At 43.1% G+C, this 16,594-nt stretch overlaps 1 protein-coding gene across 1 annotated transcript; it reads right to left on the bottom strand.

The window, feature by feature from the left end:
* Positions 1 to 8,288: 8,288 nt before the first annotated feature.
* LOC139018345 (mas-related G-protein coupled receptor member X2-like) lies at positions 8,289 to 16,594 on the bottom strand. Its single transcript, XM_070426981.1, has 2 exons — positions 16,584 to 16,594; positions 8,289 to 9,294 (listed from the first exon to the last, which is right to left on the bottom strand). Exons 1-2 carry the CDS (start codon positions 16,592 to 16,594, stop codon positions 8,289 to 8,291), a joined length of 1,017 nt encoding a protein of 338 aa, XP_070283082.1.

The raw sequence follows: 16,594 nt of genomic DNA, 5'->3' as shown, positions 1-16,594 counted from the left end.
TTACCCTGGTCAGGGTCTGTGTCTGTCCCAAGAGACGTGGCTGTCTGCCATGCGGTCTCCCTCCGACCCTCTGGGCTCAGGTCTGGCAAACTTTCCTGCCCAGATCCCTGGTTTTTAACCTTTCCAGGCGAGGTCTGTCCTTCCCGGCTGCAAACCGTCTCACCAGCTGAGTAAATTTGCCAATTCGGGGTGGGTGTTATTAGTTTCAGCTGCTTACTCCGTTTGCTCCAGGACAAGACCTGGGACGCATCTGCCTATATCGCCACCATCTTGCTCCTCAAAAGGTACTCTTTTAAATCAGGCTGGAAAAAAAAAGAATGCCATGGTCACCTCAATATGGTTTCTTGTTCAAATTAAAATCTTAATTTGTATTTGGAATCTAAAATCTGTAATAAGAAATGAAATTCCGCTACAGAGTCCGCCTCTGGTGTGGAGAGATTCAAAGGTGGCAGGAGAGGGCAGAGTTTTCGGCTCGCCCGTAAAAAGATTAGTTTTGTTAAAAAATTACCGGAGAACATCTTATGACAACCAAACTTTGGCTAAGATAACCTTGGGTGCTAGCCATAACTTTGGAAAACGAAAAAGGAAAAAATTTAAAATGTCTTTTTGTATTAAGCATGACTTTGGGAAAAATATGCCATCTGAGTCATTTGCTGAAACTTCCCCCAAAGCAGGATGTGGGGGAAGAGAGGGGAACACATGGCGATCCAATATGGATGCCCCCTCCCCAAGTATTCTAATTTACAATCTCCTTCTCGTAATTGAAAAGATTTACAAAATTTAAAAAATGCGACTGGGATTTCTGTGCACGTGTAAAGAGAAAAACTGGCTTGGAACTAACGCGCGCATCGTCCAATTTTGGACATTTAGATAGAGTTTTGAGCTGAATTCTCTTTACAAATGTACAGAATAAAACCCAAGACTGATTATTTCCTACGAAAAATGGCAAATTTTACCCAAAGGAAAAAAGATGCTGGCTAGATTCTAGCAGCAGGATTGGTATTTCCATAATAAAAAACAGTTTTTAAGGGTAAAAGAAGGGTGTTAACTTCAAGGCCAAAAAGGAAATTCAGTAAAATTGTCTCTGTTACAAAAATTTGCCAAAGTAACTGCCTTAAAATAATAATTTGGATTTGAATCTCAAGAATTATTGATGTATATTAATTATAAAACTCTAAGTAGCCTAGGTAAAAGACGGCTACACCCTTTAATTAAGGCTGGCTTCCCAAAGCAATTTCTAATGGAGGAAGGGCTAGCCTCCCTTCACCCAACAGAACAAGCAGGTAGGCAAAAATTTCCCGCCTGTGGAAACTTCTAAAGACAGGCTTGATTCCCAGTTTCCCATCCTTGGGAGCAATGGCAGCCTAGGGCTTTGGGAGTTTGCTAAATTTCCCTCATGAAAAATCTAGAGGACAGAATTAAATCTGTTGGTTGATTATATCTTGTATTTTTGAAGTTTATTCTTTAAAATGTTATTGATTGAGAAATGCTAAATATTTGACTTGCCAGCTAAAAGTTTAAGGTTCGGATTGAATTGGGAAAAATTGTGTAATTGAGGTAGCTAAATGCCTAAAGTATAGAGATTTATCTTTGAAAAAATAACTTTTGTTTTCTCTGAAATAATTAGAATTCAAAATATGTTGCTCATTGATCTGATTAAAAAAGAGGATAAATTCTGTGACCCCAACTGAAATTTTTATATACAAAGACCAGTTTTAATTTAATTGATATCTCTTAATAATTATAAAAGGTATATAATCTTTAAATCATATATACACATATATGTTTGATGGTCTTCCAAGTTGGATTTCAAAACTATAACCAAGGAATGACTTTGGGACATTTCATGGGCCCTGAAATGTTTTCAAAAGTTTATTCTCTCTTCTTAAAGGATTTTTTAATAAAGCCAATTTAATATACTTGAAATCACATGGAAAGCTTTATCAAATATAAATTAATAAATATATGTTAAGTTTTTGCTTCTAAGAAAGGGAAAAACAAGTTATTTTGTTTGATATTTCTTAAAATACAGCAGTAGAATTTTAAGATGTCATTTAAAATAACAAAAGCTCCTCGCCGCTGCATTTTAAATTAGCCTGGAGGTGAGGCAGTGTTTGCACCTCGTGAATCAGACAAAAAACTTTACTAAATTTACTAACTTTATTAATAAACATACCTACTATAATAAGCCAGTATCTTTGTAAGCAACTGAATCCTAGTAAAATAAAATTCTTTTAAAAAGGTTACTGAAGGCTTCCCATGATCCCTCTGTATATGCAAATAAGCTGAAAGGGAATGCTGTTTAAAAGTATTATTTTAAATTTAATAAAAAGGAGAAATTTTAAAATTTTGAAATATCTTCCACTAATATTTATAGGATAATCTAATGATTTGCTGTTAAAATACCAAATCTGAAAATAAGTACAGTCACCATAAATGTTTAATGACTTTGACTTGAAATACATGGCCTTGCAGCACTATCAGTCAACATCCAGAAAGTAACCCTGTAGGTTACTTAGTGTAAAAGAAAAATATTTTTTTTTTTTTAAATTGAAGTTCTCCAAGTTTAACCCAGCAGGAGGAGGATGAGCAGGACAACAAACAGCCTAGAGACCACCTGGGGCATGGTAAAGAAGACTGTACAGAGAGTGTCTTTCTTGCCATGCTAGCAGTAATCATTTGTATGGTAATATTACCTAGGGCAAATATGGAAGTATTTCAGACTTATGCTCCTGACCCTTCATGGGTAAGAACCCTTACGTGGGCTGATCCTTCCAGGAGGACCACAGGTGGGGCAAGGAAGCATATGGACAAGGTATTATTACACAGCTGTTGCCACCCAGCTTCCCTTTTGTAATATTCTAAATCAACCCACTGCTCCCTTGTGTGTAAAATTAAAGAGAGGTTTTTGGCCAGCCTGGACCCCAAAGAACGGGGAAGAAACGGCTCAAGTACATGTTCCGGGGAAAGGTGCAGAAAATATAAGTGTGCTAAGGCACACCCCCCCCCCCCCCCCCCCCGCCACTAAGCCTTTACATAAATGGTCTTATGTATGGAATCCCACTGAGGAAGAAGTTAATTGGCAAGACTGTTATAGTAATTATTCTACCACCAGCAAACTTAATAATTTTTTTTTCTTTATAGACTGGAGCCCTTATGGTTCTCTGTATAGTATCCTTACATGATATTGTTCTACAATGTCATTATTGTACATTTATCCCAAACAAGCTTACAAACTAATTCTTTGAATGTTTGGCAGTAATTTAATTAAGGACATGAAAGGATTTAATCCCTTCCACTGTGTGGAAGGCCCCCTGGGAAGGCACTTGAGCATTCTATATTGACCTTTCTTGCTCTTTTTGTCAAGAGGGTCCCTCTTCTCACAATCCAATTGCCCACAGCTGTTGCCTGAGCTCTCTGTTCATGCTGAGGTTGAAGCCTCATGGGGACTGGTTCCGTGGATCTGTCTCTAGCCCAATGGCATGAGTTGGGCCCTCCCTGGAGAAGAAACCTGGGTTCCCCAAGATATGTGCAATGCCGGGGCCCCGCCAGCAGGCGAGGGGATCCCAAGGCAATTGCTGGGCGTGGAGGCCACAGGGGCATAGGCTACCAAGGAGACAGAACTGTACCTCACATCACCCTGCTTGGCCCTGGAGGATGGCTGGTTAGTCAAAGACGGGTAAGATTCCTCAGGGAGGAACAACCTAAGACAGGCACAGTCGCAGAGGGGCCAGCAGAAGAGAACTTGGGGGTCAACAGAGGTGGAGCACAGATCCTTACCCCCCCAACTATGCAGGGGCTTGAACACTTGCCCCTTCTGAGGGAGGTCTCCTGCCCCCATGGCTGCTGCGCTTCCCATGCCCAGCCCAGATCGGGACCCAGGTAACAGAAAGAGACTTGGCCCAGCTGAGATCAGTACCCAGACAACGGAGACTTGGCTGACAACAGCTACCCTATATCTACATCCAACCTAACACCAGGAATGCTCAGGGCTTTCTCAAGGATGCAAAATAATCCTTTCCATTAACATTTACAGTGTAAACTAAGATTGTTGTTAGAGTATTAAATTTGACAGTAAAATAGCAGTCAGGTTTTCAGATTAAAATTGGCTCAAGAAGTATTAACCAAAATTTTCATTTCATGGAAAAATTGATTAACATGCAATGAACCTAAAACAGTCATATTTTTGTGCAAAAAATTAAAATTTAAAGTTATCTAGACTGCATTATAAATTTTCCAAAAATCCTCCTAATAATTAAATCAAAAAAAGGGGGGATAGTGGAAAAATACCATGTAAGGAAAAATATCCTGTAACTAAATTACATCTAGAAAAATTTTTTCATTTATAATGCTAACAGCGAGACACCCAGGAAAACACACATTGTGTCAAAATAAGTCAAAGGAAAATCATTTGGGCAAATATAAAAAGGACCCCAAGTAAGATTCCCTTTTTTAACCTTCGGTTGAGAATATGTTTGTATATTTTCAGAAAACAACTCCAAGACCATGTGGATTCCTGCAACAGAGAGGAATTATCAGGAATGCTCCAGCCATGAAGACAAGTGGAAAAACAATCCAGAGATGGAGGACGCTGAAGACACTTTGCCATGCTAGCAGTCAGCAGCTGTGCGTCGCTGCAGGTTGCCCAGGATCAAACCAGAGAGGGTCAGACCTGCATTGCCACCATTTGTCCACCATCAGAACTGAAATATCATTGCTGACATCTACACATAAGGAACTGTTGGACATTGAAACTTGGACTCAGAACTGTTGGACATTGAAATTGGGACTTAAACCATTTTTTGTTCTTGAAATGTTATGCTTAAGTTTTAAAATGTTTTGGGTTATGAGTTAGCATTGTTATTGTTTTACTAGCCAGACTTTTGTTCTTGATGTGTAAGTTATAGTAGCTTAATAATAAAAAAAGGGTGAAATGTGGGAAACTGACATAGGGTTAAGCCTCAGACTGGCCTGCTGGCAAAGTCACAAACAAGTCCTAGCTTAAAGGGCACAGTCCTCTTAGCATAATTAGGCTTGACCTTATAACACTCCCTAGATCTTATCTGGGAAAGCTAATGGGATGAGGAAGTGCAGGAAGTGTAACCATGGTCAAAACAAGTGAAACTCACAAGAACTGTGTAACTATGGTAATCACTACCTTGTTTACCTCTCACTATAAAAGCTTGGTGAGGCCTGAGCACAGTGGAAGTCCTTCCTCTTGAGTTGGACTTGCTCGCCTGGTCCCCCATATTCCCAAATTATCTTGTGTCTTTTCTATTTCATTTGTGTGCGGCTCCACTTCCAGACCCGAACCCTGAACCACGCAGGACGTGGAGGGAAACACTTATGACAGTGAGGTATTGCCTAATATATGTCAGAATGGCCACCATCAATAAAGCAACAAATGACAAGTGCTGGCAAGGATGTAGAGAGATCTAGGTCTGTTATGCTTCACAGATATTGTTTTCAACCCTGAATTGTTGTAAATAAGCTCAGGTTTCACACATTACCTTGCTGTTCTATGAGCATGTTTGTACACTGCTGGTGAGGATGCAGACTGGTGCAGCCATTATGGAAAACAGTATGGAGTTTTTTCAAAAAATTAAATATGAAATTTCCATTTGACCCAGTGATCCACTTTTAGGAATATATCTTAAGAAACTCAAAACACTAATCAGAAAGAATGTATGCACCCCTATGTTCATAGAAGCACAATTTATAATAGCTAAGATGTGGGAATAGCAAGAGTGTCCATTAGTAGATGAGTGGATGAAAAGCTCTGGTACATTTATACCATGGTATACTATGCAGCAGTAAAATAGAAGGATCTCTTACCTTTTGAGACAGCATGGAGGAACCTGTAGAGTATCATGCTATGTGAAATAAGTCAGTCAGAGAAAGACATGTATCACATGATTTCACTCAAAATGTGGAATCTAAGTAACAAAATAAACTGATGATGAGTGTGTCCAGAGACATGGAAGCATGGAACAGAGTGTAGAATCTCTGAGGGAAGGCGGGGGAAGGTGTGTGTACATGGGAGGTAATCAACCAAATACCTTGTAAGCCTAACCCATGGACACAGACAATAAGGTGGTGAAGGCCTTGGGGGTGGGGGATTGAAGGAGGGTGCGGGGGTGGCTGGACGTGGTCAATGGGGGAAAAAAGGGAACATTTGTAATACTTTCAATAATAAAACTAAAAAAAATGTATCCGTACGGATGCATCAATTTCAATAAATGTGCCACATTAATGGAAGATGTTAGTAAGAAGAGAAACTCTGTGGGGAATTAGAAATGGGGGGTGGGGGGTTTATAGAAATCTTCTGTACTTTCTGTACTGTTTTTCTTAAAATGTGGTTTAAATTTTAAAATCTATTAAAATGAATAAGCAAACCAGCAACTGAATAAATATTTACAATACACATAACTAACCAAAGCCCCATTCAACATATATCAAATCTCCTACAAATAAATAATGAAAAAGGGCAACACTTAATAAAAATTGGCAAAACTGAAAAAGACACTTCAAGAAATACAAGTAACCTGGAAACTAAAGAGAAAATAAACAAATGGGACTACATCAAAATAAAAAGCTTCAGCACAGCCAAAGAAACCATCAACAAAACAACAAGAAAGCCCACTGCATGGGAGAACATATGTGCCAATGTTATCACTGATAAGGGTTTAATCTCCAACATTTATAGGGAACTCATATAACTCAACAAAAGGAAGATAAGCAATCCAATCAAAAAATGGGCAAAGGACCTAAATAGACACTTTTCAAAAGAGGACATTCAGAAAGCTAAGAGACATATAAAAACATGCTCAAAGTCACTAATCATCTGAGAGATGCAAATCAAAACAACAATAAGTTACCATCTCACACCTGTCAGAATGGCTATTATCAACAAATCATCTAACGACAAGTTCTGGAGAGGATTAGGAGAAAAGGGAACACTGGTGCACTGCTGGTGGGAATGCAGACTGGTGCACCACTGTGGAAGACAGTATGGAGTTTCCTCAAAAAGTTAAAAATGGAACTCCCCTTTGACCCAGTGATACCACTTCTAGGAATATATCCCAAGAAAATGAAAGGATATATGCATCCTTATGTTCATAGTAGCACAATTTACCATAGATAAGATTTGGAAACAGCCTAAGTGCCCATCAGCAGATGAATGGATTAGAAAACTGTGGTTCATCTACACAATGGAATACTACGCTGCTGTAAAAAAGAAGGAATTCTTACCATTTGCAACAGCTTGGATGGAACTGGAGAGCATTATGCTAAGTAAAATAAGCCAGTCAATGAAAGAAAAATACCACATGATCTCACTCATTTATGGTTAATAAAGATCATAATAAACTGATGAACAAAAATAGATACAGAGGCAGAGCAACATCGAACAGACTGTCAAATTACAGAGTGAAGGCCAGTGAGGGTTTGGGGGAGGTGGTAAGAGATCAACCAAAGGACTTGTATGCATTCATATAAGCATAACAAATGGACACAAGACACTGGGGGGTAGGGGAGGTGGCGGGGAATGTTAAGGGGGTGAAAAAAGGAGACATATGTAATACTCTTTGTAATACTTTAATCTAAAGCACAATTAAAAGAAAAAGAATTACAAGTAACCAATAAGCTCATGAAAGAATGCTCATGCTTGCAAAGGTTGAAAATGGTGAAAACAATGTACTTAAAGAGGGTGACTCAAATCTGGCAATGGGGATTTAGCAGAGACTTGACTTGAAAATCACCATATGTTCATTCATTAATTCACTTATTCAATCCACATTTATTATGCTAAAGTGCTAGACCAAGGACTGCCAAAGTCATCAAGGACTGGTCACTGGGGCTTGATTGAACTTTAATTCATTTAATTTATAGAGACAGTGTAGAAGAATGACCACAAAAACTTGTCAAAAATGTAATGTTCATGTAGTTTCTATCAAGTTCAGTGATGAAAGAAATTTAGACTTTTCCTGCACTTCACTCATCTTCTGCTGTAGGTGGGATTCTTCAAATGTGAGAGCAGTCCTGGACCCCAGAGATGGCAAAGCTCCCATGGGGATGGGGTGAAGGCCTTGTGTGAGGCAGTCCTAGGACATTGCACTCTGTGTTTGTTTGATAGGCACTGGCTCACTTCAACCTCAGGAGCTGGATTATTATGTTAATAGTTTTAATTCTGGGGCCCAGAGGGCAAACATGGTAAGAAAACCAATCAAATGAGAGGGACAAAGCTGGCTTTCAAAGTCACATCTGTCTGAACAAAGCAAGACTCTGAATCAGGACACCAGGTTTCCTGACATGGCCAGGGTTCCCCCAGGAAGGCTTTCTCCAGGTTCATCCACCTCAGGAGGGTCCTGCAGAGCCCTCTGGAGAATCAGCCTCAGGGTGTGTCTCCGCTTCCACCATCGCTGCCTGAAGGAGCCAACGAAGAAGTAAATGATGGGGTTGGCACAGCTGTTGACACAGGACAGGAGAACTGCCGCCAAGAAATGAGAAACGAAGCCATCCGAATATTTTTGAAACCAGATTAAGAGGAACCAGTGGATGCCGAAGGGCAGGCCGCAGAGGAGGAAGACCAGCCCTGTGAGCACGATGGTCGCATAGAGCCTTGTCAAGGGAACCCGGTTGGAGCCACACAGCAGTCTGGTCATCAGGGCCAGGCTGGACCCAGAGAGCAGCACAAACAGCAAAATCAGCCAGGCTGCAGTGATGAAATCCCACACTCGGCACCAAACACGGTGCTTGTTCCTCACCAGGTAGCCACAGTAGTTCCCTTCCAGGATGCTCAGCAGCAGGGACAGGGCCCAAAGCAGAGCACACATTATGGCGGACATGTGTCTGGGGCGGCGGCAGCGGTACCAGATGGGCCACAGGACAGACAGGCAGCGCTCCGTGCTGATGGCGCTGAGAAGGCTCAGGCCTGAGATGTAGGCAAAGACTGTCACAGGGACGACAAATCTGCTGATTCCTCTAAGGACAAAATTGAATTCAAAAAGTGATCTTAGGGTACCTATACATCGGCTGCAGAGGAAGAGGAAGTCAGCACCCGCCAGGTTGAGGATGTAGACAGAGAAGGCGTTCCTGTGCATGCAGAAGCCCAGCAGCCAGAGCACCACCGCGTTGCCTGCCACCCCAACCAGGGCCACGATGCCTGTCAGTAAATGCAGGATTAACTTTGTATAATGTTGATAAATGGCCTGATCACTTCCATTGGTTGTTGTGAGGTTGGTCTCCCAGGCTGTGACAGTCATATCCGTGCTCAGAAACGCTTCAGTTGAGGGCCTAGAAACAAAACAAGACTTGAGCACCTGCTCTATGACCAGTGACCCTCATGGCCACCCTGTCTGTGGTGAATGGAGGCTTCCAGAGATTAAGATTCTTCCTGAACCACACGGTCTTGCAGTCCTGGATCCTGAATTTAAACCCAGTTCTCTCTGAATCTTAGAGCCTGGGCTCTTTCTACTGCAACATGGACCCTCTATGTCCAACCTCTGGACTCACCATAGAGCTCATGACATGTGCCCTGGAGGCAGGAGGAGAAGAGTCTGCACAGGTCCTGTGGATGACAGCAGGGTCCTGAGTTCCCCAGTACTTGTGCTCTGGGAGAGTGGCTTTCATTTGACAGCAGGCAGTCAGAAGCCACAGGGCAATCTCAGTGACTGAGAGTGGTCTACCCAGGAGGGAGAAAGGAGGTTATGACTTAGGCTCATGAAGGGAATGAGACCCCTTGTTAGGACAGAGTGAGGACATCCAAAGCTCTTGCATTAGAAATGTCCCAGTGGGTCATCACTATGAGGATACACAGTGATTACTCTTCCATTGTTTTATCCCTAGGACCTAAGTCTGTGTGGGAACAAAATGGGGCTGTCAATAAAATTTTAATACACAAATGAATGAGTGAATGAAAGAACGAATGAGGAGCCCAATTGAAGAAGAAAATTTGGATTTAGTATAACATAAAATTTTTTAAATGAAGAATTTGAAATGTAAAACAGAAGTCAGCACTTTTAAATGCATCACCAAAAAATACATATGTAACAAAAAGAAAATTCCATTTCTAATTATTCATTCTGTGCAAAGCTCTTGTGTGTTTGAAAGAATTTTTTTTTATGCCAGCAGACACATCTTATCCAGGTGGGAGAGGATTCAGGACTGAATTAAATTTTTCTGCATTTTAGAGGAGAAAGAAGCCTATTTTTTAATGAGATAGAGGTGGCCAAGGGTTTGAATAGAGGTAGTTGGGACAGAAAGAGCCAAGATTTAGAAACAGCTTTAATGCCCATCAACAGATGAGTGGATTAGAAAACTGTGGTATATCTACACAATGGAATACTATCTACTTATATAAAAACCCTGGGTGTTGTTCATCACATACAGATGAACAGCCGTGACGGAACAGAAGAAAGTCAGTCCTACAGGGGTTGTCTTGGTAACGGCTGTGCCCTCCCCCAAGTTGTTTCCCGGAGCTGTTTCCTGTAAGGACAGAGTTTGAGGCAGGAACCTGCCCTGGGAGCATGGAGGCAGATCTTTCTAAAGTGTGCCGTGCCAGCACGGGGTGAACCTGAGTGGGGCGGCTGAAAGGCTCAGAAAAGACAGACAAGAGAATGAAAGCTGGGTCTCGGTGGGATGCTGCTTCTCTGAGAGACAGCGACCACGCCCACAGCCATGCCTTTATTTTATAGCAGATGCTAGGAGGCAATGTAAGGGCATGACCAAGATGTTTACAAACATTCTTCTGAGTTTCAATCCTACTCAACTACATACACCTGAACTCTTTCAAGCCCACATCACTCAGGCACATGGGGCCACGTGTTCAGACCATAGGTTCAAGCTTACAACTACAGCTGTTGGCTATAATTGTGCTGGGAGGGCCCTGCCCTCCAAGCTGGGACTTGCACGTGGCAATGAGAGGACTGTGCCCTCTCATTAGTCCAAGGCTTGAACCTGTCTAAAACACTGTAGCGGCTCCGCACAATAAAGTCTTAATTCTGTTTCTTTGTTACTAATGTTGTGGCCCCACCCCATAACAAAGAAACAAAGGAAAATTTCCCCATCGAATTTTTGAATAGTATTACTCCTTCGGGAATGCCATGTCATAAAATAAATTGAAAGTGGGTGCAATCATCATGCTATTGAGAAATCTCAATAGTAAATGGGGTCTTTGTAATGGTACCAGATTTATTATCAAAAGATTATGGCCTAAGATTATTGAAGCTGAAGTATTAACAGGATCTGCAGAGGGAGAGGCTGTTCTGATTCCAAGAATTAATTTGTCCCCATCTGACACTGACCTCCCATTTAAATGGATTCAACCACGGTTTCCTGTGATGCCAGCATTTGTGATGACTATTGATAAATCACAAGGACAGACTCTAGACAGAGTAGGCATGTTCCTACCGAAACCCGTTTTTGCACATGGTCAGTTATATGTTGCTTTCTCTCGAGTTTAAAGAGCATGTAATGTTACAGTTAAAGTTCTAAATCTTCATCCCAAGGGAAATTAGTCAAGCACTCTGAAAGTGTTTTCACTCTTAACGTGGTGTACAGGGAGATATTAGAATAAGTTTAATCACTTTATCAGTCATTGTTTGCATCACTTGTTTTTATATCATGTTTTTGTTGTTTTCATATCATGTTTTTGTCATTTTTATATCATGCCTCTGTTGTTGCTATATCCTTTTGTTACTGTTTATCTACACTAATAAAAGAGAAAAATGGTAATTGGCGTACGACCGCTACCCTTCCGATTGGCTAATCAGCGTATCCTTATGCAAATTAACTGTCAGCCAAGATGGCGGCCGGTAGCCAGGCAGCTGGAAGCGAACGTGAGGCTTCCTTGCTCCAGTGACTGCAGATTCCAACGTTCCCCGCCTGCCTTGCAGGTCTCTGAGCTGGCAGTTTGAAACATTCTAACAAATATAGCCAGCCGGGATCTCAGAGCTGAAGTTATACATTGTTTCGATTATAGAACGGCAAACAAACCAGCAGCGGAAGCCTCAGAGCTAGAGCCAGAGCTAAAGCTGGCCCAGAAGAAAAAAAAAAAAAGAAAAAAAGGAGTGGTTGGGAGCTTCAGTCAAAACCCCTAGCCTGAAAGCAGCCCTCAGCCACTCACCCACACTGGCCAGGCACCCCAGTGGGGACCCCCACCCTGAAGGGTGTGTGACCAGCTGCAAACAGCCATCATCCCCTCACCCAGGCTGGCCAGGCACCCCAGTGGGGACCCCCACCCTGATCCAGGACACCCTTCAGGGCAAACCAGCCGGCCCCCAGGCCTCTATCCTATATAGTAAAAGGGTAATATGCCTCCCAGCACAGGGATCAGCGGAGCCACGAGGCCTCCTGGCACCAGATCAGCATGACAGGGGGCAGCGCCCAAACCCCCTGATCGCCCTGCGGCTCTGTGTGTGACAGGGTGTGGCGTCCCAACCCCCTGATCGGCCCTGCTCTGTGTGTGACAGGGGGTGGTGCCCCAACCCCCCCCCCCCCCACGGGCCTTGCTCTGTGTGTGACGGGGTAGAGCCATAACCTCCCCATCGGCCCTGCCCTGAGTGTGACAGTGGGGGCGCCCCAACCCCCTGATTGGCCCTGCTCTGTGGGTGACAGGGGGCGGTGCCCTAACTCCCCTATCGGCCCTACTCTGTGCGTGACAGGGGGGAGCTCCCCAACCCCCTGATGGGCCCTGCTCTGTGCGTGACAGGGGGGAGCTCCCCAACCCCCTGATGGGCCCTGCTCTGTGCATGATGAGGGGGGGGGGGCAGTGCCCCAACCCCCTGATTGGCCCTGCTCTGTGCATGACAGGGGGAAGCTCCCCAACCCCCTGATCGGCCCTGCTCTGTGCATCACAGGAGGTGGCGCCGCAACCTCCCCATTGAACCTGCCTTGAGTGTGACAGGGGGCGGTGCCCCAACCCCCCAATCAGCCCTACCCTGAGCGTGACTGAGGGTGGTATCACAACCTCCCAATCTGCCCTGCTCTGTGCATGACAGGGGGCGGTGCCCCAACTCCCCAATCAGCCCTGCTCTGAGCCCGACCAGGGGCTGCACCTAGGGATTGGGCTTGCCCTCTGCCACTCAGGAGCAGGCCTAAGCCAGCAGATCATTATCTCCGGAGGGGTCCCAGACTGCGAGAGGGCACAGGCCGGGCTGAGGGACCTCCTCTTCCCCCCCGAGTGCACAAATTTTTGTGCACCGGGCCTCTAGTTTATTAATAAATTTATATATTATTTTCATATACATTTTACTGATTTCCTTTTATCTCTCACATTTCTATTATAGAGAAAGGGCAAATAGCTATGTTAAAATATCTCTGCCAATTAATTCCCTTTTAAAAAATATATTTTATTGATTTTTTACAGAGAGGAAGGTAGAGGGATAGAGAGTTAGAAACATCCATGAGAGAGAAACATTGAACAGCTGCTTCCTGCACACTCCCCACTGGGGATGTGCCCGCAACCAAGGTACATGCCCTTGACTGGAATCAAACCTGGAACCCTTGAGTCCACAGGCCAGTGCTCTATCCACTGAGCCAAACCGGTTAGGGCAATTAATTCCCTTTTAATGTGCATGAATTTCGTGCACTGGGCTACTAGTGCTGATATAAAAAAGAAGGAATTCTTACCATTGGCAGCAGTATGGATGGAACTGGAGAGCACTATGCTAAGTGAAATAAGCCAGGAAGTGAAAGAAAAACACCACATGATCTCACTCATTTATGGATAATAAAGAACATTATAACCTGATGAACAAAAAGATAGATACAGAGGCAGAGAAGCATGGAACAGACTGTCAAATTACAGTGGGAAGACTGAGGAGTGTTTGGGGGGTGGGGGAAGTACGAGATCAACCAAAGGACTTGTATGCATGCATATAAGCATAACCAATGGACACAAGACACTGGGGGGTGGGGTGAGAGCATGTGCTGGGGGTAGGGGAGGCTGGGGAAAGGTCTATGGGGGGAAATAAAAAGGAGACATATGTACTACTATCTGTAATACTTTAAACAATAAAGTAAAATAAAAATAAAAAAGAAACAAATGGGGTTATTAAGTGCTTTTCTGATGATATTTGTAATAGAAAAGTCATTTATCATCACTCCATGTGGTTTGGAGTAGAGATTTCTTTGCAGATCAAAGCTTTTGTATAAGAGAATTCTCGTGGTGGTGGTGGAGTTAAGAAGTGCTTAGTTCTATTTTACAAAGGGCTTTGGATGAAAAGAGAGAAGCTCTTGCAGAATTTAGGTGAGAAACATACACCAACTCACACATAGGTGAAGAGTAGCAGCTGATGAGTGCTTACATGGTATTACCTCTTTCAATTCTCAAATAGTCCTATGAAGCCAATACTATGCCTATACCCATGTGGCATATGGGAAAAGACAAGCACAAGGAGGTTGAATGACGTGCTCCAGTTCTCACGTGCACAAGTGGAAGAGCCTGGATCTGATCCCACAGGTCTGTGTCAGAGTGTTCACCCTTCCCCTGCCCTGCAGCCCCATTACCAGGTGGTGTGTCCCGTACACATGGGGGTTGGTGGGGCAGGAAGCAAGTAACTCTCAGGGACAAATCTCAAATGGCAACTCACTAGTGTGTTTTATTAAGCTAGAATCAGGAAATTTCACAAATAACAAGGAAATGAAGCTTATCCAGTGTAGATGAAGTGGGTGGAATCCAGCTGCAAACAGATCAGAGATTCCAGGAGCTCCTTCTTCCCTCTGGACAGACCCAATATGTAGAGTCTTGCCTGGTTCCGCCAGCGCAGTCTCACCCAGTAGAATCTAACCCACTACCCTTCAGTCTGTGGGCTGCTGCTCTAACTACTGAGTCAAACCTGCCAAGGCTTGTCTCCTTTTTTAAACTCAAAACTCAATAATGATGACTAGATCTGTCTGGGTTTTGTCTTTTTTTTGTTGTTGTTGTTCACTATTGTATCCTTGGCATTGAGCACATGTCCCTTAGAGACCATCTGCTATAATATCATCCTTTAACTCAGGAAGAAGCTGAGGCTGAAAGAGCCAAAGGATTTCCCTGAGATCACAGGGTGCACAGCAGGTCCACTGCCAGCCCTGGCCTCCTGGAGCCCAGCCTGAGGCTTTCCCACTGTTCTCTGCCTCATTGTGGGATCAGCACCTGAGCAAAATCTTCTTGTGAGCTCAGAATATGAGAGAGCTTCAGGGGTGTAGAAAATGCTAGTTGGTCTAAATACCCATTTCCTTCTCTTTCACATAATAGTTCTGAGAATTTTAGTCTAGAAAATGGATTCTAATTCCAGTTTCCATTCCCATTTGATGGCACCATGTGACCAGGTGGTAGCCAATGGGAGGTGAGCACAAGTGATGTAACCAACTTTAGGTTGTGCTTTTCTTTCCCCTCTTCTCTGATTGGAATGCTGATGACTTCAGGAGTGCTGCATGAGAATGAAGTCATCTCTCTAGGGCTGGGGAGCAGTGATTTCAAAGAGCACAGGTGTCTGATGCCTTGAAATCACCAGTCAAGTTCTAGTAAGCTCTCTTACTTTTCTTCTCTAGGGCTACCAAAATCATAAATTTAAATTCTTAAAAATATTTGTGTACAACCACCTTGAAAAATAATGTATGTCCCATCCTCAAAGCATTTATGATGATAGACATACTATTTCAAAGAAGTGACACCCAGTACGGGGGTGCCAACAGATCACATAAATGAGATGTAATAACAAGTTGATCTAATCACAGTGAGAGAGAAAAAGTGCTAGGAAAAAGAACTAAGAAGAGGCTATAAGAAAAATAGATTCCCTTCATTTGATATCAAATTGCATTTCCAGCTTCTCTTACCTCTGCTGTATCCTGTGAGGACACATATCTTTGTCTCACTACTCGGCTCCCTTTGCCTCTGGCTCCTGATTGCTATCAGGAAAGGATAAAACTGCTGATTGGAGGACAGGAGGAGGGTGATTGAGGTTTTAAATCCTTACATCTCTGCTGTTAGGGTCTGAGTTTGCCATGGTGATGTTACTCTAATTAAGGATACAGCCTCTGTCTGTGGGCATTTTTTTGGTCATAGTGCACCCACTGCTATAGCCACAGCCATCCCTATGTTCTGGCAACCTATCTTTCCCTTTACTCTTAAGGATGCCCAATGGCAATAGCTCCCTATTATGATTTATCTTCAGGGGCCTCTGTGTCCTCTAATGATTTTCCTTAGTCCTGCTCACTCTTCATTCACAGTCTTTTTATTAAAATCTCTTAAATTGTTCTATTTTTTTTGTGCCTTGTGTTTATTGCTGGAACAAGAAAGATAGACGCATATAACAAACAAATAAACAAACGCATTGAACAGCAAGGCAATGTGTGAAACCTGAAGTTATTAACAACAATTCAGGTTAGAAAACAATGTTTGTGAAGGAGAAAGGACCTGGGTCCCTCACAGCCTAAGCTACCAGCACCCAAAGCTTCCCTGAGGGAGCTTCATGTCTCTGGACTCTCCTTCATGGGTGTCCATGGTTCCTTACACCCTCCCCCCACCCCCCCGCAAGATGCAGTCGTGACCATATGAACTAAAAGGGAGAAAACAAAGATAAGTCTGAACTGATTCTTACCTGAGCACCAT

This window comes from Myotis yumanensis, unplaced genomic scaffold, assembly GCF_028538775.1.
Source record: "Myotis yumanensis isolate MYYU_CA2020_CCGP unplaced genomic scaffold, mMyoYum1.0.hap1 SCAF_10, whole genome shotgun sequence".
NCBI classification, from domain to species: Eukaryota; Metazoa; Chordata; class Mammalia; order Chiroptera; family Vespertilionidae; genus Myotis; species Myotis yumanensis.
This window is presented reverse-complemented; position numbering and strand designations above follow the sequence as displayed.